Source organism: Sus scrofa, chromosome 7 (genome assembly GCF_054392235.1).
Source record: "Sus scrofa isolate SSC_HxYL_T2T_F1_AM1 chromosome 7, Sscrofa_HxYL_maternal_Yorkshire_Landrace_v2.0, whole genome shotgun sequence".
NCBI lineage: Eukaryota > Metazoa > Chordata > Mammalia > Artiodactyla > Suidae > Sus > Sus scrofa.
The window spans coordinates 103,945,012-103,971,631 of record NC_139389.1 but is presented as its reverse complement, the minus strand read 5'-3'; the positions used below and the strand labels follow the sequence as shown (position 1 = coordinate 103,971,631).

Below are 26,620 nucleotides of genomic sequence, written 5' to 3'. Positions count from 1 at the left end.
TGGTGCAGGTCACAGACCCAGCTCGGATCCCATGTTGCTGTGGCTCTGGCGTAGGGTAGTGGCTATAGCTCCGATTGGACCCCTAGCCTGGGAACCTCCATATGCCTTGGAAACGGCCCAAGAAATGCAAAAATACAAATAAAAAAAAAGAGAATAGGGACTCTTACTCTTGTATTTTTTAAGTGGCATCTACATAGACCATATTACACAGGCCAGTTATCTTGGGTATCACCAATGAGTCTATTTTAAGGCATTTCCACCCAACACATATCATCCTGGAGGACTAGGATTTTTTAAATAGTCGTACTTCACAAGCAATGACTCTCCACTCTTCAACTACTCTGATAACAAGTACCTGGTCCTCAGTAAGATTCTCAGCATCCCAGTTGCTACAACGAAGTAGAAGGGACTTGTCAAGGGGAAAGTTCAAAACAGTCTCAGCAAGTGACTTCAGGCTAAGCCCATTAGAGAGCAAATTGTTTCTACAAGAAATAAATAAAATTATGTATCAAAAATGGGCAAATGACAAGAACAGGCAAATCAAAAAAGGCATAAAAATGGCCAACAAACAAATGACAGATACTCAGTCTCACTACATCAAATCAGATAAAAAAAGTATGCACAATTTTTAAATCTATCAGAATATAAAGATTTTTTAAAATAACTATATCTAGTGTTGTGGAGCAGGAAGAATAAGGCAGTCTAACCTAAAATTCATGAACTGAACATCTATACAACCTTTGTGAAAAACAGTTTAACAATAAATAGCTATCAAAACTTTGAATAGGAAAATTCTGTGATTCAATAATTTCCCTTCTAGGAATTTATCCTAAGATAAATGTACATAAAACAATCTTCATTACAGCACTATTTATAGTAGCAAAGAACTGGAAATAACATGAACAGCCTCAATAGAAGACTTTAATATCTGTGTAATTAAATCCCATACAGCTATTAAAAATAAAGATGTGGGAGCTCCAGTCATGGCTCAGCAGGAATGAATCTGACTAGCATCCATGAGGATGTGGAGTCAATCCCTGGCCTCGATTAGTGGGTTAAGGTTCTGGCATTGCCATGAGCTGTGGTGTAGGACACAGACGTGGCTCGGATCTCACCTTGCTGTGGTATAGGCCAGCAACACAGCTCCAATTTGACCCCTAGTCTAGAAACCTCCATCTGCCGTAAGTTCGGCCCTAAAAAGACCAAAAAAAAAAAGATGTGCATTTACATTGATGTGAAAAGGTACCCATGACAGGGAGTTCCCGCTGTGGTGCAGTGGAAACAAATCCAACTAGTATCCATGAGAATGAGGGTTCAATCCCTAGCCTCACTCAGTGGTTAAGGATCCAGTGTTGCCATGAGCTGTGGCGTAGGTTGCAGATGCGGCTTGGACCCTGAGTTGCTGTGGTGTAGGTGCAGGTGGGCAGTCATAGCTCCGATTCAACCCCTAGTCTAGGAACTTCCATATGCCATCGGTGCAGCCCTGAAAAAAAAAGAAAGAAAAAAAAAAAGATATCCACGACATATTAGTTAAGTAAAAAGAGATTATACCAGAAAACATGTTATGAACCCTTTATATTAAAATGTATGGGGGGGTGGGGGGATGTGCTTGGGCTGTGGGATGGAAATTCTATGAAATCAGATTGTTATGATCATTATACAACTACAGATGTGATAAATTCATTTGAGTAATAAAAAAATGAAAATAAAATAAAATAAAATGTATGTATCACATAATAAATGTGTGTATGTGATTCTAGGCTTGTGGGAGAGAAGAAGCACAGAGAGATAACTAGGAAGATATTAATTGAATGTTAGTGATGTTATCTCTGGTTGTGGTGTTTGAGGTGATCATAAATCTGTACATTTTTTTATATGTGAACTGGCTAGTGTTTGTGCATCATTCTTCAAATCTGAAAAATACGATAAGGCTATTTTCACTGAGGGGGTGAAGGTGCAATAAAACCAAACAATCGGAGTTCCCGTCATGGCGCAGTGGTTAACGAATCCGACTAGGAACCATAAGGTTGCGGGTTCGGTCCCTGCCCTTGCTCAGTGGGTTAACGATCCGGCGTTGCCGTGAGCTGTGGTGTAGGTCGCAGACGAGGCTCGGATCCCGAGTTGCTGTGGCTCTGGTGTAGGCCGGTGGCTACAGCTCCGATTGGACCCCTAGCCTGGGAACCTCCATAAGCCACAGGAGCGGCCCAAGAAATAGCAAAAAGACAAAAAAAAAAACAAAAAAAAAAACCAAACAATCTTCAGCTCTTCCACCACTTTCTGATGAAAATAGCTATGGGGTGGTGAAAAAAAAATTCATCTACCCAAGGAATGGAGAGTCCAAACAAAAGCTAATATAAAATTAAGAAAACATCAGTCTACAAACGTGCAGCTCACTTCCTAGTTACCAAGTGAGAGACTCGAAGTTTGCGAGCAGGAAGTTCAGAGGAGGTTCATGTCAGTGTTACAAGTGGGACTCCCCCAGGTACCATAGAAAAGGAAATCATTATAATGATGAAAAGTCTTTCCTTACAAAAACAAGCAGTAACGTGGTGGATTTCATCACCCCCAAAAGTTAGTACTGACCAAAGTGGGAAAAAAATGAGGTCCAGACACACTTTGGTAAAATATAGAAGGTCATGGTTCAGTTCCTGGAAATTAAGAATTAGGGGGAGGAGTTCCCATCGTGGCTCAGTGGTTAACGAATCCGACTAGGAACCATGAGGTTGAGGGTTCGATCCCTGGCCTTGCTCAGTGGGTTAAGGATCCGGAGGGGCCGTGAGCTCTGGAGTAGGCCGGCAGCTACAGCTCCGATTGGACTCCTAGCCTGGGAACCTCCATCTGCCACAGAAGCGGGCCAAGAAATGGCAAAAAGACCAAAAAAAAAAAAAAAGAATTAGGGGGAGAGAAACCACTTTCTTTTTAATCTTTAAACTTTTTAATCTTTTTTAGGTTTTTCTTTATGTTAGTAATTCTAAAGCAATGAATGCTTATTATTAAAACTTCAGAAGTTCCTGCTGTGGCTCAGGAGGTGAAGAATCCAGTGTGGTCTTCATGAGGATGTGGGTCCGATCCCTGGCCTTGCTCGGTGGGTTGCGGATCTGGCGTTGCCACAAGCTGTGGTGTAGGTCACAGACACAGGGCTCAGATCCCGCGCTGCTGTGGCTGTCGTATAGGCCACAGCTGCAGCTCTGATTTGATGCCTGGCCTGGGGGAACTTCTATATGCTGCAGGTGTAGCTGTAAAAAGAAAAAAAAATTAAAAATTCAAACGAGGGAAGAGTAATGGGTGAAAAGTGAAGGCCTTCCACCCCACCCCTCTCTCCTTCCACGTCTCAGGAATAATGTACACAAGGAAGTGTGCTGTGGCCCTTCCAGAGCTTTTCTACAGACAAACAGATGGTTAGATGTAGGAGCAGATATATAGGGGTTTTTTTGGTATTTGTTTTGTTTTTTGTTCTGCAACAAAAAACAAATGTACCAGAGACCTTTTTCCAGGACTGTAAGCACGAATGTACTTATTTCATTCTTTTTAACAGTTGTGCAGTTTCTCAAGCCTGAGTATGCCATGATTCTTGAAATCACTACCTTCGTTCAATTACAGCACTTAGTTTTTAGTTACTTAATTCCATTTAGGTCATTAGTCTTTTGAAACATCCTATTTGGGAAGGTTTTCCATTTTTGAAGGATGAATTAAAGATGTGACCTTTGTCACTTCAAAGTTTCCCTAAGAAAAGAGTCCGAAATAATATACAGCAATCTCTAAATATATTATCTTCTGCTAACATACAATAAAAAATATAAAGAGTATGAAGAAAAGAAGACATTAGCAAGAAAATGTGTGTTCCACTCCAAAGTCAAATGAAAGTAACAACTATTTACAGCAAACGGCGGGAGTAAACCTATGGCTAAAAGTGCAGCGTATAGGGAGTTCCTGTTGTGCCGTGGCTAAAAAATCCGACTAGAAACCATGAGGTTTCGGGTTCGATCCCTGGCCTTGCTCAGTGGGTTAAGGATCCGGCATTGCCATGAGCTGTGGTGTAGGTCGCAGACGGGCTTGGATCCCGAGTTGCTGTGGCTCTGGTGTAGGCTGGTGGCTGCAGCTCTGATTAGACCCCTAGCCTGGGAATCTCCATATGCCGTGGGAACAGCCCTAGAAAAGGCAAAAAGACAAAAAAAATAAATAAATAAAAGTACGGAGTATAATTCTTGCACTATAAGGTCAAATTTTCCCTACTATAATGTCGAAAAAAATTAATTTTACTACTATAGTATTCAGTAATAAACCAAGAATGTTGGCCATTTTAATAAAGAGCATTAAAAATGTCAAACACCTGATGACTGCTTCATTCTTATTTCTAGAGAAGTTCATGGTAATATTCGGCTGTGGCCGAATTTTTACTTTGACATTTGGCCATTCTGCACTTAGCCAGATAATGAAAGGCACTCGTAATTTGGATACACTCTTAGAAAGAACTGTAACTGGATAGGAAGAACTCTGGAAGGAAAAAGCAGTGGATGAGGACAGCGGTAAAGGTGGTAATGACAACGATGCTGCCGACTGACAGTAACAGCTGAAAGGTACACCACACTCCTTGTCTGCCAAACACTACTCCTAAGCTTCTTTTTGTAGGTTAACTCATTTAATCCCCTTATCCATCCTACGAGGTGGGAGCATTATTATTTCTACTTCACAGAGGAGGGAACTGAGGAACTGCGAGGCTCAGTGACTTGCCAAAGGTCACACACAGCTGGTAACAGGAAGCACTGGGACTCCCACCCACACAGTCTTCTCCAGAGGCAATCGTGGCCACGGTACATACGGCCTCTAATAGCAGAGGAACAGCAGGTGCCCCGGGGGAGGCGGTGCCAGAGGGAGGAGGGCGAAATGAAAGGTGGCTTTTTTGCTGTTGTGGTCCAAATGCTTTTACGGAGCTAAACAATTTTTACAGCAAATATTTTAATGCATTGCTTGCAAAAAAATCAATTACTTTATGTGTACGAATTTTATTTACATAAGCCAAACTACTAAGCTAAAATAAAATTTCATTTGATACTAAATAATTTTTTTTCTTTTTTTTTTTTTTTGGTCTCCTGTCTCTTTAGGGCCGCTCCCGTGGCATATAGAGGTTCCCAGGCTAGTCCGGTCTACACCAGAGCCACATCAACGCTGGATCCGAGCCACGTCTTCGACCTATACCACAGCTCATGGCAATGCTGGATCCTTAACCCACTGAGTGAGGCCCAGGATCGAACCTGCGTCCTCATGGATACTAGTCAGATTTATTTCTACTGAACCACGATGGGAACTCCTCCTAATTTTTCAAGAGAAGCCAGAAATACAGACGTTTATATTAAATCTTCTGGATTTAATCTAAAATTTCCCCAAAATACCATATGGGGGAAAAAACAAAAACAAAAACAAAAGATCTGCAACTCTAATTTGCCAAGGGGACCCATCAGTTTATAGCCTGTAGTTTATAGCAACACCTTATTAATATTTCATCTAAAAAGACCAATTCTAGGTAGCTGAAGTTTTCCCAGAAGTTGGAATATTTCCTTACAAATTCAATATGTATCTCAGAAGCCACCAGGTTTCTACAGAATTTTAGAGGCTTCATTATTGATTCTCAGCAATCTGCAATTCTTGCTAAAATATTTGCCCCACAGCTACAGGAGTCCCAGTGTTCATACAAACCATACCTGTGCCTCATGGCGAGGTATCGGAGGTCCAGGCACCCCTTAACAATGAGGCCATAATCCTGCAGAAGCTTGCTGGCATCTTCTGAACATCCTACTCCAACTTTTAAGATTGTGCCATCTGCCAAAATGTCCAATAATGTTTTTGGTAGTGTCTTTCCTCCAGAGATCAGCTTTGGCAAGCGAACCAAGACACAGAAGCCACTTGGAGAGGCCATTTGAAGGAGTGATAGAGGACTGGCTTTGCCTTCCAAATTCACCTGCAACAGAGGAAAACAGGGCCACAGTCCACACCTCAGTACAGCACCAAATACGACATGAAACTATGGCCAAAAAATGTCTAAGAGGTACACCTTTTTCTTTTCTTTTCCTTTTGTTTTTTGTGGCAGCACCCGAGGTATATGAGGGTCCCAGGATAGGAGGGGAATTGGTGCTGCAGCTGCCAGCCTCCAGGATCTGAGGTGGGTTTGTGACCTACACCACAGCTCACAGTAACACCAGTTCCCTTACCCATTGAGCGGGGGCAGGGATCAAACCCGCATCCTTGTGGATACTAGGCGGGTTCATTTCCACTGCGCCACAATGGGGACTCCATAAGAAGTACATCTTTATTTATTTATTTATTTTTGTCTTTTTGCCTTTTCTGGGGCTGCACCCTCGGCACATGGAGGATCCCAGGCTAGGGGTCTAATCGGAGCTGGAGCTGCCGTCCTACACCACAGCCACAGCAACGCCAGATCTGAGCCACGTCTGCAACCTACACCACAGCTCACAGCAATGCCAGATCCTTAACCCACTGAGAGAGGCCAGGGATCGAACCCACAACCTCATGGCTCCTAGTCGGACTCGTTAACCTCTGAGCCACGACGGGAACTCCAAGAACTACATCTTAACTTCCCAAAGGGAACAGGTGACCGGAGTTTGGCTCAAACCAAAGGATTTGTTAGCCTCTGCTAACAAATGCAATGGCCTCTGTGAAGCAGCAGGCTAAAGTGAGGTTACTGAGAACCCAAATATGAGCCTGAAATCTGAGCAGGCCATAAATAACGGCTGGCACCGAGGAGCTCTGAGACACATGCTGACAGAGTCACGTGAAACACACTGGTTTTAAAAAGCTAAGGAGTCCTCTGGTAGCCTGATGGTTAAGGATCTGGCATTGTCACTGCTGTGGCATAGGGTTGCTGCTGTGGCACAGGTTCTATCCTGGCCCAGGAATTTCTACAGGCCATTGGTGTGGCCAAAAATATAAATAAAAAGCTAAGGAAATAAAAGGCTAAGGAGCAGCATGCCAAACGATAATGTACTCTTTAACTTGACTCATTTACCTGTTTTCACTGCCTCCAGATCTGATTTTTAAAAAGAGGTAGGAAATATAGTACTATTAATAAGTGTTACCTGCCAATATAATAAATCCTGGTAGCACAAAAAGTGTTTTCTTAGCATTTTATGGTCAGAAGTGTTGTTCTTAAAAAAAAAAAAAAATGTATGTTGAACATAAGCTAGGATCCTTATATCTTAAGAGATAAAAATAACTTTATATATTAACTAATAAGGTTTTGTTTGTTTTTTCTTTTTAGGGCCGCACCCAGCATATATGGAGGTTCCCAGGCTAGGGGTCGAATCAGAGCTACAGCTGCCAGCCTACCCCACAGCCACAGCAACACTGGATCCTTAACCCGCTGAAGGAGGCCAGGGATCAAACCCACAACCTCATGGTTCCTAGTCGGATTCGTTTCTGCTGCATCACGAGGGGAACTCCTTAACTGATCTAGTTTTAAGCTTTTTGAGGTAATAGTAAGTTGAAGAAAATGCTGAAAGCTAAGGAAATTATACCCAGAAAAATTTACATACAATATAATTAAAAGTTCCCTAAAGCTATCCATGGAACCCAGGTTAAGCACCCAATAAACTCCAATCCTTTTCACTTTTCAGGAGAGGGAAGTTAAGGGCTACAGGTGAAGCAGTTTGCCTAAACATGGAGAGAGAATGGCAAAGTCAGAACTGGAAGCTTAATTTCCAAATCTGTAGAACAGAGAAGAAACAGTCAAGTCAGGATCACAGAGAGTTGCTGTTAAAAACAAAATTCAGGGAGTTCCCTCTGTGGTGCAGCAAAAACGAATCCGACTAGGATCTGCAAGGATGCAGGTTTGATCACTGGCCTCAATCAGTGGGTCAGGGATCCGGCATTGCTGTGAGCTGTGGTGTAGGTCACAAATGCAGCTCGGATCTTGCATTGCTGTGGCTCTGGCGTAGGCCAGCAGCTACAGCTCTGATTCGACCCCTAGCCTGGGAACTTCCATATGCCAAGGGTGTGGCCCTAAAAAGAAAAAAAAAAAAAAAAAAAAAAAAAAATCAGGAGGGTCTTCAACCTCAACTCTGCTTCGATGCTAAATAACTATGGTTTAACTTGCAAAAACCTTAGGATTTCCCTTCTCAGGCACTGCTTTATCAATGAAGGCTATTTATATCCTAAAATGAAAGCATACCAGTTTGATCGCAAATGAGTCTATTTCCTAAGGCTTGGCCAAGACCAAAAAGACCTACAGGACCTGTTTTATTGTATTATTGAAGCATAATTCCCTTCCTTGTAATACCAGCTCTTTCCAAGAAAAAGCTGTAAATCTCTACTTCTAATATTTAGCATTGCTAGTTTGACATAATACCTACTACTAATTCCTAAGGCCGGATCTTTGAAAATCCTTTCAGTCAAGTTCCCTTGAGGCACAGTTAAGCATCCAGTGTTGTCACTGCAGCAACTTGGGTGGCTGCTGTGGCACAGGTTCTATCCCTGGCCTGGGAACTTCCACATGCTGCAGGTGCAGCCAAAACAAACAAACAAACGAAAACCATAAAATACATTAAATAAATAGCTGGCTAACTAGGTAAGTTGTCTTTTTAAAACTCTTTATGGATTGTGCTTAAGATACATTGTATTATGTAATCAAGGTTCTCCCACTAGGAATCCAAATGTTTATGATTCCAAGAGGTACCCAATGTATACTAAATATATAATTGGACGAATACTGCTTCTAGCAGAATCAGTCTGGCTTAAAGAATAAGTTATCTAGGAGTTCCTGTTGTGGTGCAGAGGTTAACGAACCACCTGGGAACCATGAGGTTGCGGGTTCGATCCCTGGCCTTGCTCAGCAGGTTAAGGATCCAGCATTGCTGTGAGCTGTCGTGTAGGTCGCAGACGTGGCTCGGATCCCACGTTGCTATGGCTCTGGCATAGGCTGGCGGCTACAGCTCCGATTAGACCCCTAGCCTGGGAACCTCCATATGCCGCGGGTATAGCCCTGGAAAAAACAAAAACAAAAAAACAAAACAAAACAAAAGAATAAGTTATCTAGTCTTTATTTCTCATATTTACCCCTTTGGCAACATCCTTTTGCCTTGACACCACTTACTACTCATGGAAAACAACAAAACTCTTGGCTTACCAATGTTATATTTAATAGGGGAAGAAAAAACACATTTTAATTTTGTTAGCATTGTGTAATCCAGTGGTCACAGATTTTCTTTTTGATTAGACAATTCATAAAAAATGTATGCAATATAACGCTATATATATACACATTTATAAATCATATAAATGTACTACTATACTAATGTGTTACAGACATTATAAATACACACAAAAGTAAAAATTTTAAATGAATGATGCCATCAGTCATTGTGGACAAAATTTCTAACACTTTTTTTCTGTTTTTCAGTGATCCTTAGAGGGGATCGGTTTAAGATATCCTTCTTTCTGAGGGCCAATGTATAATCCATTTTAACTTCAGGATTCTTCAGTCCAGAGCAGATAAAACCTTTATTGAAAAGCCCATAATTCTTTAAATGACCATGTGATGGCAGCAGGGAGCAAAGAATAATCTGGGACCATATCCTAGGCTGGAACAAGGTTAGCTAATGAGCACCCCATCTGCGGAGTTTCTCTATCAGTTAAATTACACCATAGCTTGAAGACATGAATGAGCTTATCCTGTTCAAGTGACAGAATGAAGGCCAAGGAGGCCAGAGAGTAGTAAGGGGAAGATGGGGAAAGAACAAGAGACAAAATCAGAGATGTTGAGAGAGGAGAGAGCGTGAGTCCTTAAATTAGTAATTAAGACATCCCAGTTGTCTGGGGGGGTTTAGCTAAGTCCAACATGCAGAAGTTCCCAGGGGAGAGATCAAAGAGTTCCCAACAGTGACAACCCCAAATATTCCTAACTGCTAGACCACCAAGGAAGTCCCAAGACGTCTTTGTTTTACAGGAAGCCAATAAAAACATTTTAAGCGGGGGATTTACATGATGTGCATTTTTAAAACATCTCTTTGGGGAGTTCCCATTGTGGCTCAGCGGTAAGGAATCTGACTAGTATATGTGAGGATGCAGGTTCAATCCCTGGCCCCACTCAGTGAGTTAAGGATCTGGTGTTGCTGTGGCTGTAGTGTAGGCCGGCAGCTACAGCTCCAATTCACCTCCTAGCCTGGGAACATCCATATGCTGCACGAGTGGCCCTAAAAAGAAAATGAAAAACAAAAACGGTCTCTTTGGTTACTATATGGAGAAGGGATTGTAGGTATACAGGAGTACAGGAAGGGAGGCCAGTCAAGAGGTTCTTGCAAAGGTCCAGATGAGAGACACTTGAAGCTTTGGACTGGGAGAGGTGTAGAGAAGTAGATAGATGCTGAATCTCTTTTGGAGATGACGCTGGTGATACTTCCTAAATGGAAGGGAAGGGTTAATAATAAGGAAAAGGAAGGGACTTCAGGCAAGTCAGAAGCCTGGACCTGCAGAAGGATGTTCTTGGGAAAATGACCTTCGCTTCATTCAATCTTTAGTGCACCTGTTAATTTATTTGCACCTATTAAGCAAGGCAGTCTATAGCTAGAGACGCCAAAAAAGAATCAGGCAGAAGTCAGGCGCCAGAAAGGTTTTTAACATCTCCATCCCCACTTCCCAGGAGAAAGGCAATAACAGCTTCTGAAACACGGCAGAATCCTCATTTTGTACAGGTAATTTATCCGTAATTACACATCACCACGGGTAACTCAGAGGAATCTGGAAACACATACCTCTATTTGGTAGAACGCTGTGCTATTTCCTGCTTTCTGAAACCACTCTTTTGAATTTCCAAATATTTTGCCATAAAAGAAATTTAATGTAACTTCCTGCTTGTGATTTCCATTCCTAGCACTTCTGTTAGACAACCCTTAAGGGAGGGGATGCCACTCTGATTTTAATCTTTTTTTTTTTTTTTTTTTTTTTTTTTGGTCTTTTGTCTTTAGGGCTGCACCTGTGGCATATGGAGGTTCCCAGGCTACGGGTCAAATGAAGCTACAGCGGCCAGCCTACACCACAGCCGCAGCAACGCCAGATCCGAGCCATGCCTGCGACCCATAATACAGCTGACGGCAACACCAGAGCCTTAACCCACTGAGCAAGGCCAGGGATCGAACCCACAACCTCATGGTTCCTAGTCAGATTTGTTAACCACTGAGCCACAACAGGAACTCCATTTTCTCTTTTTTTTTTTGCTTCCTGATTTTAATCTTAAAGATGGTGAAGACTAGGGATAATACAGGTTTGGGAAGAAAAATCAAAAGGTCTGTTAGGAGGAACATGTTATGAGTGAGATGACTAGTCGTCATTTGAGGGAGATGTCACGTAGACAGGTAGATATAAAAGGCTGGGGTTCTAATCTTGAGAGCTGTCAGCCTACCAATGATATTTAAAACTATAAACTTAGATGAGATCACTTAGGAAAAGAATATAAATTAGAGGACATGAATCAGTGGTCCATGGACCCATCTGCGGACCCACCTATATGTTTAATATTATTATTTTTTTGGTCTCCACGTTTTTTAAACCTTGTGCCAGAATTTTAAAATTAGTGGAGTTCACATTTTTAAAAAATCTATATGTCAAGTTTCTTTTTAAAGAACTGGACAATCTGGCAACACTTGGCTTGAACTGTATAACAGCTTCCTCATTTACATAAGGCATGAATTCTCTAATTCTCTAGAATGTCTTCTCAACACTGAAGCCAAATGTCATTTTCCATTTATCATTGTATTTGCAAACCACTGTTTTTCTAATACAAAGAAATATTTCTTGGGAGTTCCCGTCGTGGCGCAGTGGTTAACGAATCCGACTAGGAACCATGAGGTTGCGGGTTCGGTCCCTGCCCTTGCTCAGTGGGTTAACGATCTGGCGTTGCCGTGAGCTGTGGTGTAGGTTGCAGACGCGGCTCGGATCCCGCGTTGCTGTGGTTCTGGCGTAGGCCGGTGGCTACAGCTCCGATTCAACCCCTAGCCTGGGAACCTCCATATGCCGCGGGAGCGGCCCAAGAAATAGCAACAACAACAAAAAAGACAAAAGACAAAAAAAAAAAAAAAAAAAAGAAATATTTCTTGGAGTTCCCGTCATGGCTCAGTGGTTAACGAATCCAACTAGGAACCATGAGGTTGCGGGTTCAATCCCTGACCTTGCTCAGTGGGTTAAGGATCTGGCGTTGCCGTGAGCTGTGGTGTAGATCAGATGCGGCTCGGATCCCGTGTTGCTGTGGCTCCGGTGTAGGCCAGCAGCTATAGTTTTGATTTAACCCCTAGCGTGGGAACCTCCATATGCTGCAGGAGCAGCCCTAGAAAAGACAAAAAAAAAAAAAGAAATATTTCTCAGGATGCAGGTCTATCAAAACTAGGAAAAAACGAAGTTCCATTGTGACTCAGCGGAAATGCATCTGACTAGCATCCTTGAGGACGCAGATTCGATCCCTGGCCTCGCTCAGTGGGTTAAGGATCTGGGTTAAGGATCTGGCATTGCTATGAGCTGTGGTGTAGGTGGCAGATGCGGCTCGGATCCTGAGTTGCTGTGGCTGTGGTGTAGGCCATGGCTACAGCTCCGATTTGATCCCTACCCTGGGAACTTCCATATGCCGCAGGTGCAGCCCTAAAAAGACAAAAAAAAAAAAAAAAAAACCTAGGAAAATGGAAGATAAACCACAGAGGTCTTGTGTTTAAAGAAAAATGGGAGGGTGCATATTTCTTTATGAAATTGAAGAATATCCCTATGCGTTCAAAAATGCAGTCACTCTACATCACTCATTTGCATTTCCCATCTGGACCTTGTAGACATCTGAGTTTGCAATCCCTGGGGTGGACACAGCAGAGACCAAGCCAAAGCCACCTCAATATTTAGATGTGAAGTAGAAGGGGAATCAGAAAAGGAAAAAGAGGAGAGAACAGTAAGATAGGAGATAGGAGAGTGTGATGGCATGAAAGCCAAGAAGAGAATGTCTCGTGTAGCAATAGGGCACATGCTTTTGAGAGCTAGAATTCCAAAAAGCGACTCCTGGGTTGAAAAAAAGAAAGCCATCAACCTGATCACTTTCAGTGGAGAAGTATGGTAGGATGTCAGATTAGAGAAGGTTTGAAGCATAAATGGAGAATAGCAAATTAGAGCCAAATGACAAGAAAAGGAATAATAAAGAGCCAAAATCAACATAATAGAACATAAACACACAATGAAGATCAACAAAACCAGAAGTTGGTTCTTTGAAAAGACTAATAACATCGATAAACCCATGGAAGGAATAATCATGAAAAAAAAGAGAAGCAAATAGCAACGTCAAAAATGAAAAAGGAGACATCCTTACATATCTACCAGACAGGATATTATAAACAAATATATGTCAGTACTTTAAATTTTTGAATGAAGACAGATTTATCTGAAAAATATAATTTATGAAAACAGACATGAAGAATAGAAAATACGAATAGCCCCCAAACTATTTTTTAAATTGTATTCATAATTCAAAAACTTCCCCTAAGAGAAAACTCCAGATGGCTTCACCAGTAGATTCTAATCAAACACTTAAGGAAAGGAGAATGACAATTCTATACAAACTCTTTCAGAGAAAAATAAGGAACAGCCCTAACTTTCTGTATGAGGCCAACACAATTTCTTAATCAAAATCTGATAGTTCTACAGAGGAAAATTATAAGCCGATATCCCTCATCTACACAGATTATTTCTAAAATTCTCTAAAAAGTACTGGCAAAACGAATTCAGTAATGTATAAGAAGAATAAGACATCATAACCAAGTTGGTTTTATTCCAGAAATTCAACAATCAATGTATTTCACTACCACAACAGAAAAAAGGAGAAAAACTACACACTTATCTCAAGAAATGCAGAAAAGGCACTTGATAAAATTCAACCATGCATGGTTTTCAAGAAAAAAAAAAAAACCCTATTTTTTAATTGAAGTATAATCGATTCATAATACTGTGTTAGTTTCAGGCGTACAACAAAATGATGCAGTATGTACAATTTTTCAAATTATTTTCCATTATAGGTTATTCCAAGATACTGAATGTAGTTCCCTGTGCTATATAATAAATCCGTGTTGCTTACCTATTGTACATACAGTAGTCTGTGTCTGTGTATCTCATATTCTTTAATTTATCCTTCTCCTTTCCCTTCCCCCTTGGGTAATGTAAGTTTGTTTTCTATGTCTGTGAGTCTATTTCTATTTTGTATATACATTCATTTATATCATTTTTTAGATTCCACATATAGGTAATATCCTATAATATTAGTCTTTGTCTGACTTACTTAACATGATATTCTTTAGGTCCATCCATGTTGCTGCAAATGGCAATATTTCATTCTTTAAAAAAGAGCCCCTTGGAGTTCCCATCATGACTCAGCGGAAACGAATCTAACTAGTACCCATGAGGACACAGATCGATCCCTGGCCTCGCTCAGTGGGTTAAGGATCTGGCATTGCCGTGAGCTGTGGCTTAGGTCACAGACACTACTCGGATCTGGCTTTGCTACAGCTTTGGTGCAGGCCGGCAGCTACAGCTGCAATTCGACCCCTAGCCTGAGAACTTCCATATGCCACAGGTGTGGCCCTAAAAAGACAAAAGAAAAGAAAATGAAAAAAAAAAAAAAACAAAAAAAAAACCTCTTAACAAAGAACCGAATGTATTTAATCTCATAAACAAACCTACTGCAGATATCACACTCAGTATGAAAATGTTGAACGCCGTCATTCTGAGATAGAGAAGGAATCAGGGATGCCTACTATCACCACTCCTACTGAGCACTATATTGTGACCCTGACCAGTACAGCAAGGCAAGAAAAGCAACACAAAGTATAAGGACTGGAAAGAAATAAAACCGTCACATCACAGATGATATAATAGTTTATAGAGAAATCCAAAAAACCTACAATTAGCATTAATAAGTGAGTTTAAGTTCCTTACTATAAGAAATATATATATATCAAAGAATTACATTTCTATATACCAGAAACACCTTTTTTTTTTTTTTTCTTTTTAGGGTCTCACCCGCTGCATATGGAGATTCTTGGCTAGGGGTCTAATTGGAGCTACAGCTGCCGGCCTACATCAAAGCCACAGTAACACAGAATCCAAGCCACATCTTTGACCTACACCCCAGCTCACGGCAACACCAGATCCTTAAGCCACTGAGCGAGACCTGGGATCAAAGCTACAACCTCATGGTTCTTAGTCAGATTTGTTTCCACTGTGCCACAACGGGAACTCCAGAAACACATTTTTTTTTTTTTTTTTGTCTTTTTGTCTTTTTGCTATTTCTTGGGCCGCTCCGCGGCATGTGGAGATTCCCAGGCTAGGGGTCCAATCGGAGCTGTAGCCACCGGCCTACGCCAGAGCCACAGCAACGCGGGATCCGAGCCGCGTCTGCAACCTACACCACAGCTCACGGCAACGCCGGATTGTTAACCCACTGAGCAAGGGCAGGGACCGAACCCGCAACCTCATGGTTCCTAGTCGGATTCGTTAACCACTGCGCCACGACGGGAACTCCAAGAAACACATTTTTAAAGATTTCATTTATAACAGAATTTTTTAAATCACAGAAAACTACAAATACATTATTAAGAGAAGTTAAAGATCTACACTTACATGTGGAATCTAAAATATGGCATTCATGAACCTATCTGCAAAACAGAAACAGACTCACAGACATAGAGAACAGACCTGTGGTTGCCAAGGGGGAGGGAAGAGGGACTGGATGGATGGGGAGTTTGTGGTTAGTAGATGCAAACCATTACATTCAAAATGGATAAGCAATGAGGTCCTATTGTGCAGCACAGGGAACTACATGCAGTCTCTTGGGACAGACCAGGATGGAAGATAATATGAGAAAGGGAATGTATATATATGTATGACTGGGTCACTATGCTAAACAGCAGAAATTGGCACAACACTGTAAATCAAGTATACTTGAATAAAAATTAAAAATTATTTGAAAAGGGAAGTTGAAGATCTAAATTAATATTCTTAGATTAGAAAACGCAATACTGGAAAGAAGTCAATACCCCACACAATGATCTATTTATCCAATGTAATCTCATTCAAAACATCAAGAATTTTTTTATAGAACCTGATTCTAAAATGCACAGGAAATGCAAAGGACTATGACCTTCTAGGAAAAGAACTAGATAGAAAGTCTTGCTGTCGCAGCTATCAAGAGTCATAATAAAGCAACAGTAACTAAGTTTGTGATCACTGGTGGAAGAATAGAAAGATAGACTCCTAGAGAGCCCAGAAACAGATCTAATCATATACAGATACTTGTATTGTAATAAAGTGGCATTGTACAGCAGTGAGGAAGGGGTTATCGTTTCAATCAATGGCATTAAGACAATTGGATATCCATAAGGGAAAAAAAATGAAACTCAAGCCTACCTCACATCTCCCGCGCGCATGCGCACGCGCGCACACACACACACACACACACACACACACACACACCCCAATCTAGGTGGATTGTAAATCTAAATATGCAAGGGGCAAGAACAGATTTGTTAAACAGCACTATATAGATATTCCGATCACACAGTGATAACGTTAAAAGAACGTAAAGGCAGGAGTTCCCGTCATGGCGTAGTGGTTAACGAATCCAGCTAGGAACCATGAGGTTGTGGGTTCGATCCCTGGCCTTGCTCAGTGTGTTCAGGATCTGGCGTTGCCATGAGCTGTGGTGTAGGTTGCAGACTCGGCTCGGATCCCGCATTGCTGTGGCTCTGGCATAGGCCGGTGGCTACAGCTCCGATTGGACCCCTAGCATGGCAACCTCCACATGCCACGGGAAGCAGCCCTAGAAAAGGCAAAAAAAGACAAAAAAAAAAAAAAAAAAAAAGAATGTAAAGGCAATCTACAGAATGGGTGAAGACATTTACAATACATTTAACTCACAAAGCATTCATATCCAGAATACTTAAAGAACTGCTATTAAACAGTAAGAAAAAGAGGCAAAAGACTTGAACAGGAACTCAATACAAGAAGATATCTAGGGAGTTCCCATGTGACTCTGCAGGTTAAGAGCCCAGCTAGTATCCATGAGGACACAGGTTCAATCTCTGGCCTTGTTCAGTGTGTTAAGGATCTGACATTGCCGCAAGCTACAGCATAGGCCACAGATGCTGCTCAGATCTGATGTTGCTGTGGCTATGGTGTAGGCCAGCAGCTGCAGCTTCAATTAGACCTTTAGCTTGGGAACTTCAATATGTCCCAGATACAGCCCTAAAAAAAAACAAAAAAAGGGAGTTCCTGTTGTGGGTCAGCGGGTTACAAACCAGACTAGTATCCATGAGAACACAGGTTCGACCCCTGGCGTCACTCAGTGGGTTAAGGATCTGGTGTTGCCATGAGCTGTGGTGTAGGCGGCAGATGAAATTCGGATCCCACGTTGGTGTGGCTGTAGCACAGGCCAGCAGATGCAGCTCCAATTCTACCCCTAGCCATGGAACTTCCAAATGCCACAGGCTCAGCCCTAAGGAAAAAAAGAAAGAAAGAAAGGAAGGAAGGAAGGAAGGAAGGAAGGAAGGAAGGAAGGAAAGAAAGAAAGAAAGAAAGAAAGAAAGAAAGAAAGAAAGAAAGAAAGAAAGAAAGAAATATATACAATAAATAAAACATCTAAGTGATCAAAAAATATAAAAAGGTGTTCAATATCATTAGTAATCAGGGATATGCAAATTAAAACCACAATGAAATATTCTGCATACATTTAAAATGACTTCAATTTTATTTATTTATTTTTTTTTGTCTTTTTGCCTTTTCTAGGACTGCTTCCTGCGGCATACGGAGGTTCCCAGGCTAGGGGTCCAATCGGAGCTGCAGCCACGGGCCTACGCCAGAGCCACAGCAACGCGGGATCCGAGCCGCGTCTGCAACCTACACCACAGCTCACGGCAACGCCAGATCCTTAACCCACTCAGCAAGGCCAGGTATTGAACCCGCAATCTCATGGTTCCCAGTCGGATTCATTAACTACTGTGCCACGACGGGAACTCCATAAAATGACTTCAATTTTAAACCAGTAAAGTTGATTGTGTGTCTCATCTATAAAGTATATAACCTAAAGTAGAAAAAGCACAAGAGGCAGCCTTATTTATCAAACCAGCTACATTATAATTAGAACAGAAATATATAAGGCTTTTAGCTGTATCACAATATCAATATCTCACAATCCAGTAGGGCTACAATTTCCCTAATGGCAATTGCATTTCTTGGACTGTGGCTACATTGCATCTTGCATTAGATATCTGGAGAAAACGCTGAAAAAATTAAGAAATACATAATTTTAAAAATAATAAAATGACTACAATTTTAAAATCTGAGAATAGTAAATGTGGATCACAATATAAGACAAAGGCCATTTTTCATATAGACTTGATGAGAGGTTGCTTAGTAGAACCACTTTTGAAAACAGCTGGAAACAGTGGATACACTCAGACTGCTGATAAAAGGTAAGCTAGTTAAAACAAGCCTGGAAAAAAAAAAAAAAAAAAAAAAGAGTTCCTGTCTAAAATGAATCCAACTAGGAACCATGAGGTTTCCGGTCGAATCCCTGGCTTCAGTGGGTTAAGGATCCGACATTGCCGTGAGCTGTGGTGTAGGTCGCAGATGTGGCTCAGATCTGGTGTTGCTGTGGCTGTGGTATAGGCCCACAGCTACAGCTCCAATTAGATCCCTAGCCTGGGAACCTCCATATGCTGTGAGTGTGGCCCTAAAAAGACAAAAGACCAAAAAAAAAAAAAAAAAAAAAAAAAAAAAAAATTAAATAAATAAATAAAGCCTGGAAGACAGCATTATTTATAAAAGTTGAGACATTTATACAAACTATGACCCAGGACTCCACTCATAGATACATAAGCCCAACAATAATAGGTACATTTGTTCACTGCAGTATTTTTTTGTAAGAGCCCCAAAATGTAAACAACCCAGATGTCCATCAACATTAGAATAGATGAATAAATCATGATAGATTTACATAGTGAACATATGGCAATGAATCACAGTCATACACAACATGGGTAAATCTCACAAACATAATGTTAAAAGCTGAAAAAATACACAATTGATATTTTTATTTACATTAAAAATTTTTTTTGGCTTTTTAGGACCACACCTGCATCACATGGAAGTTTCTAGACTAGGGGTTGAATCAGAGCTACTGCTGCCAGCCTACACCGCAGACACAGCAAGGCCAGATCTGAGTCGCATCTGTGACCTGCATCACAGCTCACAGCATCGCCAGATCCCCAACCCACTGAACAAAGCCAGGGATTGAACCTGCATCCTCATGGATACAAGTCAGATTCATTTCTGCGGTGCCACAACAGGAACTTCCTACTTACATTAAATTTAAAAAGCAAACAAAACTCAATTACAGTGCCTATGGGGTGCATGTTTGAGTAGTAAAACTAAAAGAAAAACAGGAAAGTAAATACCATAAAATCAAGATAATCGTAACCCTGAGGGTTACTATGGGTCACAGGGGAGTTCTGGGGCACTAGAAAATTATTTTTCTTGACCTAGTTTCTAGTTATAAAGCTGTTCTCTTTAGATAAATCATTTAGCTGTTTACTTTTGTTTCAAGCACTTTTCTTGATGTATTTTATTTCACAATTAAAAAGGTTAAAGAAAGACTCAAGGGACAAGTTCAAGAGATGAGACAAAAAACTAAAGACAGAAAAAGGAAACTGTAAATAACCTGAAGCAACTGCGCAGAATGAATCCAGAGACACCACGGTATGTTAAATATAAAAGAGAGATTACCAGACATGTAGGAGAGCACAAAAAATTCAGAATACAGCTGATCAAATTCCAGCAAGAAAGAAGGCGGTGAAAGAGGAAGGGGAGGAAGAGGAAGAGAAGAAAAAACAGCATAAAGGCAATCTTCAAAGAGAATTTAAAAACTGATTTAAGATATCCATCTTTACATGCAGATATATCTCTAAATCCCAAACAGGAAATACAGAAGACAACACCTAGTCTCATCACAGTGAATCTTCAGAACCACTAACTCAAAAAGAAGATCTTACAAAGAGCTACAAAAAATTAATTACCTACAAGGAATCAACATTTAGACTGACAGTTATTTTCAACAGCAACAATGGAAGCCAGAAGAAAATGGAATTCAATCTTGAAAATGATAATAAATTGCTAAACTGGAATTTTGTTTGTTTGTTTTGCTTTTTAAGGCCACACCCGAGGCATATTTAAGTTCCCAGGCTAGGGGTCGAATTGGAGCCACAGCTGCTTGCCTTTGCCCACAGCCACAGCCACAGCAACATGGGATCTGAGCCACATCTGCGACCTAACACCACAGCTCACAGCAATACCAGATCCTTAACCTACTGAGCAAGGCCAGGGATCAAACCCACATCCTCATGTATACTAGTTGGGTTTGTTACCACTGAGCCACAATGGGAACTCCTAAACTAGAATTTTCTATCCCGTGAAAATAACTTCCAAGATCAAAAGCAAAATAAAGACACTTTCAGGAGTTTCCGGTTGTGGCTCAGCAATGGGATTGGCGGCATCTTGGGAGTGCTGGGACACAGTTTTGAACCCCGGCCCAGCACAGTGGGTTAAGGATCCAGACTTCGCACAGCTGAAGCTTAGGTTGCACTATGGCTTAGATCTGATCCCTGGCCATGGGCCTCCATATGCCACATGGCTTCCAAAAAAGGGGGGAAAAAAGACACTTTCAAAACAATAATAGTTATTATCAATGAGCCCTCAAGAAATGAACTTCTTTAGAAGGACGACTTTAAAGAGAATGATGCCAGAAAGATCTGATATATAAGGAAAGATGAGCAAAGAAAAAGGCAAATATTTTGGTAAATCTAAAATACTGACAATATAAAACAAGAACAAAAACAACACCTAAGCAAATACCCAGAAGTGAATGAAAGAGAAAGGGGATTAAAAATGGAAGAATGAAGAAAAGAGGGATAAATGAAACTTTTTCTGTGGCAGCAATCAGGAAAATGCAATCACACCTAAAGGGAGATGTGGCATGAGCATGAGCTCAATACATTCAAAAGCCAAATCTGGAGATCCTGTCGTGGTGCAGCTGGAAATGAATCTGACTAGGAACCATGAGGTTGTGGGTTCGATCCCTGGCCTTGCTCAGTGGGTTAAGGAGTCATCGTTGCTGTGGCTGTGGTGTAGGCTGACGGCTACAGCTCCGATTAGACCCCTAGCCTGGGAACCTCCACATGCTATGGGTGTGGCTCTAAAAAGACAAAAGACCAAAAAAAAAAACCAAAGTGGGTTTTGGATTCTTTGCCACTTTCACTTCTGTGCCTCTGCTTTGGTAATTAAACATATTATTATTAAATCAACTACGGTAATGACTATTCACTTCAGACTACCTTGTTTTTGCTGCAGCTATACTTCATTTGATTGGAATAATCAAGCTATTTGGCAAATGTGAATGTTCCTATACTACTAAAGCTCATTGTTTACGATGTTTTCTTCTATTATTGCTCATGTAAATATTTCTAAAATGATATAGAAATATGTTACTATTTCTAAAATGATATAATTCTTATATACAAGAAACTAAAAGTGCCCTATGCTTTCCTAATGGCCCAAGGTCATTGGTATAAACTACTACTACTATTACTGATATAAACATCCTCAGTAGCTCTGTAAGGCCTTGTGTGACTGCTAAACTTTTCCCACACTGTCAGATGTTCCCTTCTTGGTCATCATTGTATTGGCATCTCATAGTCCCTCCTACCAACCTGCAATCTGATTTTGTGTCAGTTATTCTGCTTAGGGCCTCTTTCAGTTACATTCCCTGGCTCTTGACCATATTCCAGACAGCCAAAAGACATATATCAGAGAAATGGCAAAGTAATATGCTGAATTAATAAGAGATAACCATGATTTGTTTCTTTTTGTAATATCTTCTGTTTCAGGGAGATTAAGGTTCACTCTGAACAGAATGACAGAGGAGTAGGCGTATCCTATTACCCTCATCACAATGATGCAACAACTCCCCCAAAATAACAGCTATTAGAAAAATTAATCATATGGTTAAGAAAGAGCAGCTCAAATGCTAGTTACTAGCTTTATAGCCTTGGGCAAGTAACTAAATCTTTTTATGTTTCCTATCTCTAAAGGGAAGACAATAATAGCATCTTCCTACAGAGGATTACTGTCAAAAATAAATGAGATAAAGAAAATAACAAAAAATAAATAAATAAAAAATAAGATAATGAAAAATAAAAAAAAAAACAGCCTAGTACCTGGCTTAGAGTAAATAACGTCTTTCATTTTAACTATTATGTTTAAAATCATATTTTACATATTTTAAAAACATTTTAAAATTATTATTTTTAAAACATAATAAAATTATTATGTGTAATAATTCCCATTTAAACAGACTTCCAACTGTCTTCTCCATGGCATCCTTATGAAAATACTATTAAAAATAATGGAGTTCCCGTCGTGGCGCAGTGGTTAACGAATCCGACTAGGAACCATGAGGTTGCGGGTTCGGTCCCTGCCCTTGCTCAGTGGGTTAACGATCTGGCGTTGCCGTGAGCTGTGGTGTAGGTTGCAGACGCGGCTCGGATCCCGCGTTGCTGTGCCTCTGGCGTAGGCCGGTGGCTACAGCTCCGATTCAACCCCTAGCCTGGGAACCTCCATATGCCGCGGGAGCGGCCCAAGAAATAGCAACAATAACAACAACAACAAAGACAAAGACAAAAGACAAAAAAAAAAAAAAAAAAAAAATATTAACAGTAGCTAATATTTAATGAGCAATTACTATATGTTAAAATTGTGTTGAAGCCTGTATACACGGACTATCTATTTGAATCCTAAAAAAGGCCTGGCCAGCAAATACCATTACATCCCTACTACAGATAAGTACACTGAGGCTCAAAGAGGTTAAGCAGCTTGTCCAAATTCACAGAATTGAGGCAGGAGATAGGTGGGCTCCAGGACAGACATTTATAACCAGCCACCTGACTTCAAGAAACAAATAAGGACAGGCACAAGGCAAATAATTGGTACTTGTCTTCTTTGAGTTGTAAACAGTGGTAATGACAGGATTAAAAGAGGGGACTGAGCCCTACTTGGACCAAGGACCAAGAGGTCACATACTTTCCATCTATGGGGTCAAGGAGACTCCAACTACACATGCGCAGAGAGACCGCTCTGGGTCAGAAAGGGAGGGGGTGTCAAACCACAATAAATCTTGCCTTGCTTTGGCCAAAAGATGTGCATGCAGATCTGGGAGGGCCCTGGGTCTGGTCGGGTGTGAAAAATAAAACAAAATAACTGGCCAAAGGAAAACAAAGACCCCGGAAAAACTGCACCATATTAAGTGGTTTAAATCACCTCTCAGGTGGTCTCCTCAGATGCCCACCTGCACCCATGCTCCTCCTTTGGGCATGTATTACTGTTGTGCTTCTGCCTCAGATAAGCAGACTACTGCCCTGTGTGCTCTCCCACACGCTGTACTGTGTTTCTAAGAAACTTTGTACCTGTTTTCACAGTCTTTGCTTTCTTGAAACATTCTTGCTTTCAATGGGTGCAAGAATCAGGGCAATTCTGCTTTCAGTCTCTAGCTGGTCTAGGGGCTAGGATTCCTGGTCTTCACTCAGGCTGCCCAGGTTCAATTCCTGAGCAGAGAATTAAGATCTCGCTTCAAGCCATCAGTCACTGCTGTCTCTCCGAAATCAGAATGGAAGTGGTGAACATGGACTGATAGAGTTCTGACCCCAGAATCCATGATTATAAGCACTCCCCTATCCTGAGAAGCTGCTTCTCCTTATGCTAAAATCTATTTACAAGTAAGCTGAGAACAAGCTACTTCTCCTTTAATCTATCCTCTATTTGACTAGTCAAGGTCCCTAGCTGGAAAAGCAGAAAAGATTTGTTTTATTTTTGCTTTTTCACTTACCCACTCACAGTCGATTCCAAGTACTGGAAAATCTTTTAACTCCCTCCTAAGCAAAGGCTCGATTTGATCCCATTCCTCCTCCTGAGACACAGTCACCACCTTTGCTTTAAGGATCCTTTCTTCCCATGAGGCTCTGGGGGCACTCGAGTGGGGCTGATCCTCTTCTGGGGCAGGCAGCTCCCCCCTGCCTGGCGCTTTTGGCTGTGGCGGTGGCGGCAGCTGCTGCCGGGTCACATGGCTCGTTTTATTCCTCCGGCGCTGGATGCCTTTCCACAGGACAAACCCCCCAACAGCCACGCCAAGAAGGGTGGTCACAGTCAAAGCCACTAAATGTTTAGACATCTTCAACTTTTCTGCTGTTGAAGGAAAGCATATCACTAATCCCACAATCTGCAAAACAAATGGCAATAATATATTTACATACAGAATGTAAAGCTACACGGAAACAAGTTTTCCCTGGGGGGAAAAAAAAAAAAACGTTCCAGTCTCAATCTACATGCCCACAAAACTAAAAAAGTTGCAACAAATTTCCACATGAAACAGTGATATTTTAATTTTGCTCCTTTTGTACCTCCTGTACTCCATCATCTCCCCCCCGCCATTTTTTTGTCCTTTTTAGGGCCGCACTTGCGGCATATGGAAGTCCCCAGGCAGGGCCACAGCAACTTGGATCTAAGCCACATCTGCGACCTACACCGAAGCTTGCAGCAATGTTGGAACCTTAAGCCACTGAGTGAGGCTGAGCCCCAAAAGGCACTCCTCCATCTCTCTCTCCCTTCTCACCTAAGAACCCCCTCCCATCCCTCACCCTCTACCAGTTGCCCAGGGCTCTCTTAATGCTATGAAATCCTATCAACCAAAATAGAATAAACTAAACTTTCACTTCTACTTGTTGATGTATTGAGACCTTTCTTAGGGTGTTTGCACTTTAAACCTTCAATCTCAGTTAAATGGAGACTTTTGCTTTTCAAATCAAAATATCTACTCATAGCAAGTTGTTAGGGAGTGGTTTTGTTTTGTTTTTTACTTGTCTAGGAGGCACGGGCTGTAGGGGATGGAGCAAACAGGCTTGAGTAAACATGGATTTTCCATTGCTGCAGAAGTCTCAGTAGTTTTCTCCATAGAAAGAGACTCAGTTATTGAGGGTACGCTAGGGCAGTAAAAACGGGAAGACAGGATTAGAAAAGAAAAAGAGGAGTTCCCATTGTGGCTCAGAAGGTTAAGAACCCGACTAGAATCCATGAGGATTCGGTTTGGGAGTTCCCGTCATGGCACAGCGGAAACAAATCCGACTAGGAACCGTGAGGTTGCGGGTTCCATTCCTGAACTCGCTCAGTGGACTAAGGATCGGGCGTTGCCGTGACCTGTGGTATAGGTCGCAGACATGTATCAGATCTGGCATTGCTGTGGCTGTGGTGTAGGCCAGCAGTTGTAGCTCCGATTAGACCGGGAACCTCCATATGCCGCAGGTTTGGCCCTAAAAAGATAAAAGACAGGAAAAAAAAAAAAAAAAAAAACGATTCCGTACAATCCCTGGCCTCACCAGGCTGGGGACCGACTCTGGGCTGCAACTTTGACCTGTGCCACAGCTGCAGCAACACCAGATCCTTAATCCACTGCACCAGACTGGGGATTGAATCTGCACCTCTGCAGCAACCTGAGGCTCTGCAGAGACAACACTGGATCCTTAACCTGCTGGGCTGCAGCCGGAACGCCTGTGCTTTGGTTTCTAAGGGGTGGAACAGTTCTTAGAGCTTTCTGAGATGCTCTTCCCAAGTCATAATCCTGAAATCTTGCTTGAATAAAATGTTCCATTTCTCTCTTAGATTGACTGAATTTTTTGCTGTTGTTGACACTCACAATGTGTTCTTTTCCCATCCATCTTTCGTTTTCCTATTTTTGACAGAAAAATAGGTATATACTACTATTTCTGTACTATTAAAAAAACAGTAAAAGTGTAATAATACATGATAAGCGAAAGGGGAGAAAGCATGGGACAGCAACCATTCAGTATGAGTTTGGATCCTGTCTGTGAAGAAGGCCCAATAATAAATCTTCATTATTCAAGAGAAGTCAAATATCTGAATTTTATGTCACCATTTCTAAGCGTCATCAACAAATTTACAGTTTTTGGAAATACCGTGCCAGCCAAATAACATTTTGGGCTCTGGGCTACCCATCTTTAGGCCCTGACCTAAAACTTATACTGCCCAAAGACACAGTGAGCTGCAGGACCCCGCCTACACTCCTCTATGACAGCGTTTCTTATTAAGTGTGTACTAGTTTTATAAAAGTTTAAAAGCTTCAACAACAAAAATTTTTAAATAATTTTCTGGGCTATAATTATGCCTACAAAGATATTAAGCATTGGAGAAGGAAAAATGGATTGACAACAATTATTACACTACTAAGGAAAATAATAAAATGGCTATGCTCTTTTTAAAATATCTACTTTTTGGAGTTCCCGTCGTGGCTCAGTGGTTAATGAATCTGACTAGGAACCATGAGGTTGTGGGTTTGATCCCTGGCCTTGCTCAGTGGGTTAAGGATCCGTCATTGCAGACGCGGCTCGGATCCCGTGTTGCTGTGGCTCTGGCGTAGGCCGGCAGCTACAGGTCCGATTAGACCCCTAGCCTGGGAACCTCCATATGCCATGGGATTGGC

The 26,620-nt window shown here is 41.4% G+C and overlaps 1 protein-coding gene across 9 annotated transcripts in view; it reads right to left on the bottom strand.

The window, feature by feature from the left end:
• EXD2 (exonuclease 3'-5' domain containing 2) overlaps window positions 1-26,620 on the bottom strand; it is an 80,533-nt gene that overhangs the window by 35,122 nt on the left and 18,791 nt on the right. For 8 of the 9 annotated variants that reach the window (XR_014811021.1, XR_014811020.1, XR_014811019.1 and 5 more), the window contains exons 2-4: window positions 23,957-24,346; window positions 5,700-5,956; window positions 356-482 (exon numbers count right to left, since the gene is read on the bottom strand). Coding sequence is in view for 6 of the 9 variants with exons in the window: in XM_084969551.1 (XP_084825677.1) it covers window positions 356-482; window positions 5,700-5,956; window positions 23,957-24,298 (726 nt within the window). In the remaining 3 variants the exon portion in view is untranslated. The remainder of the gene's footprint in view (window positions 1-355; window positions 483-5,699; window positions 5,957-23,956; window positions 24,347-26,620) is intronic. The other variant, XM_005666327.4, reaches the window with a different exon arrangement.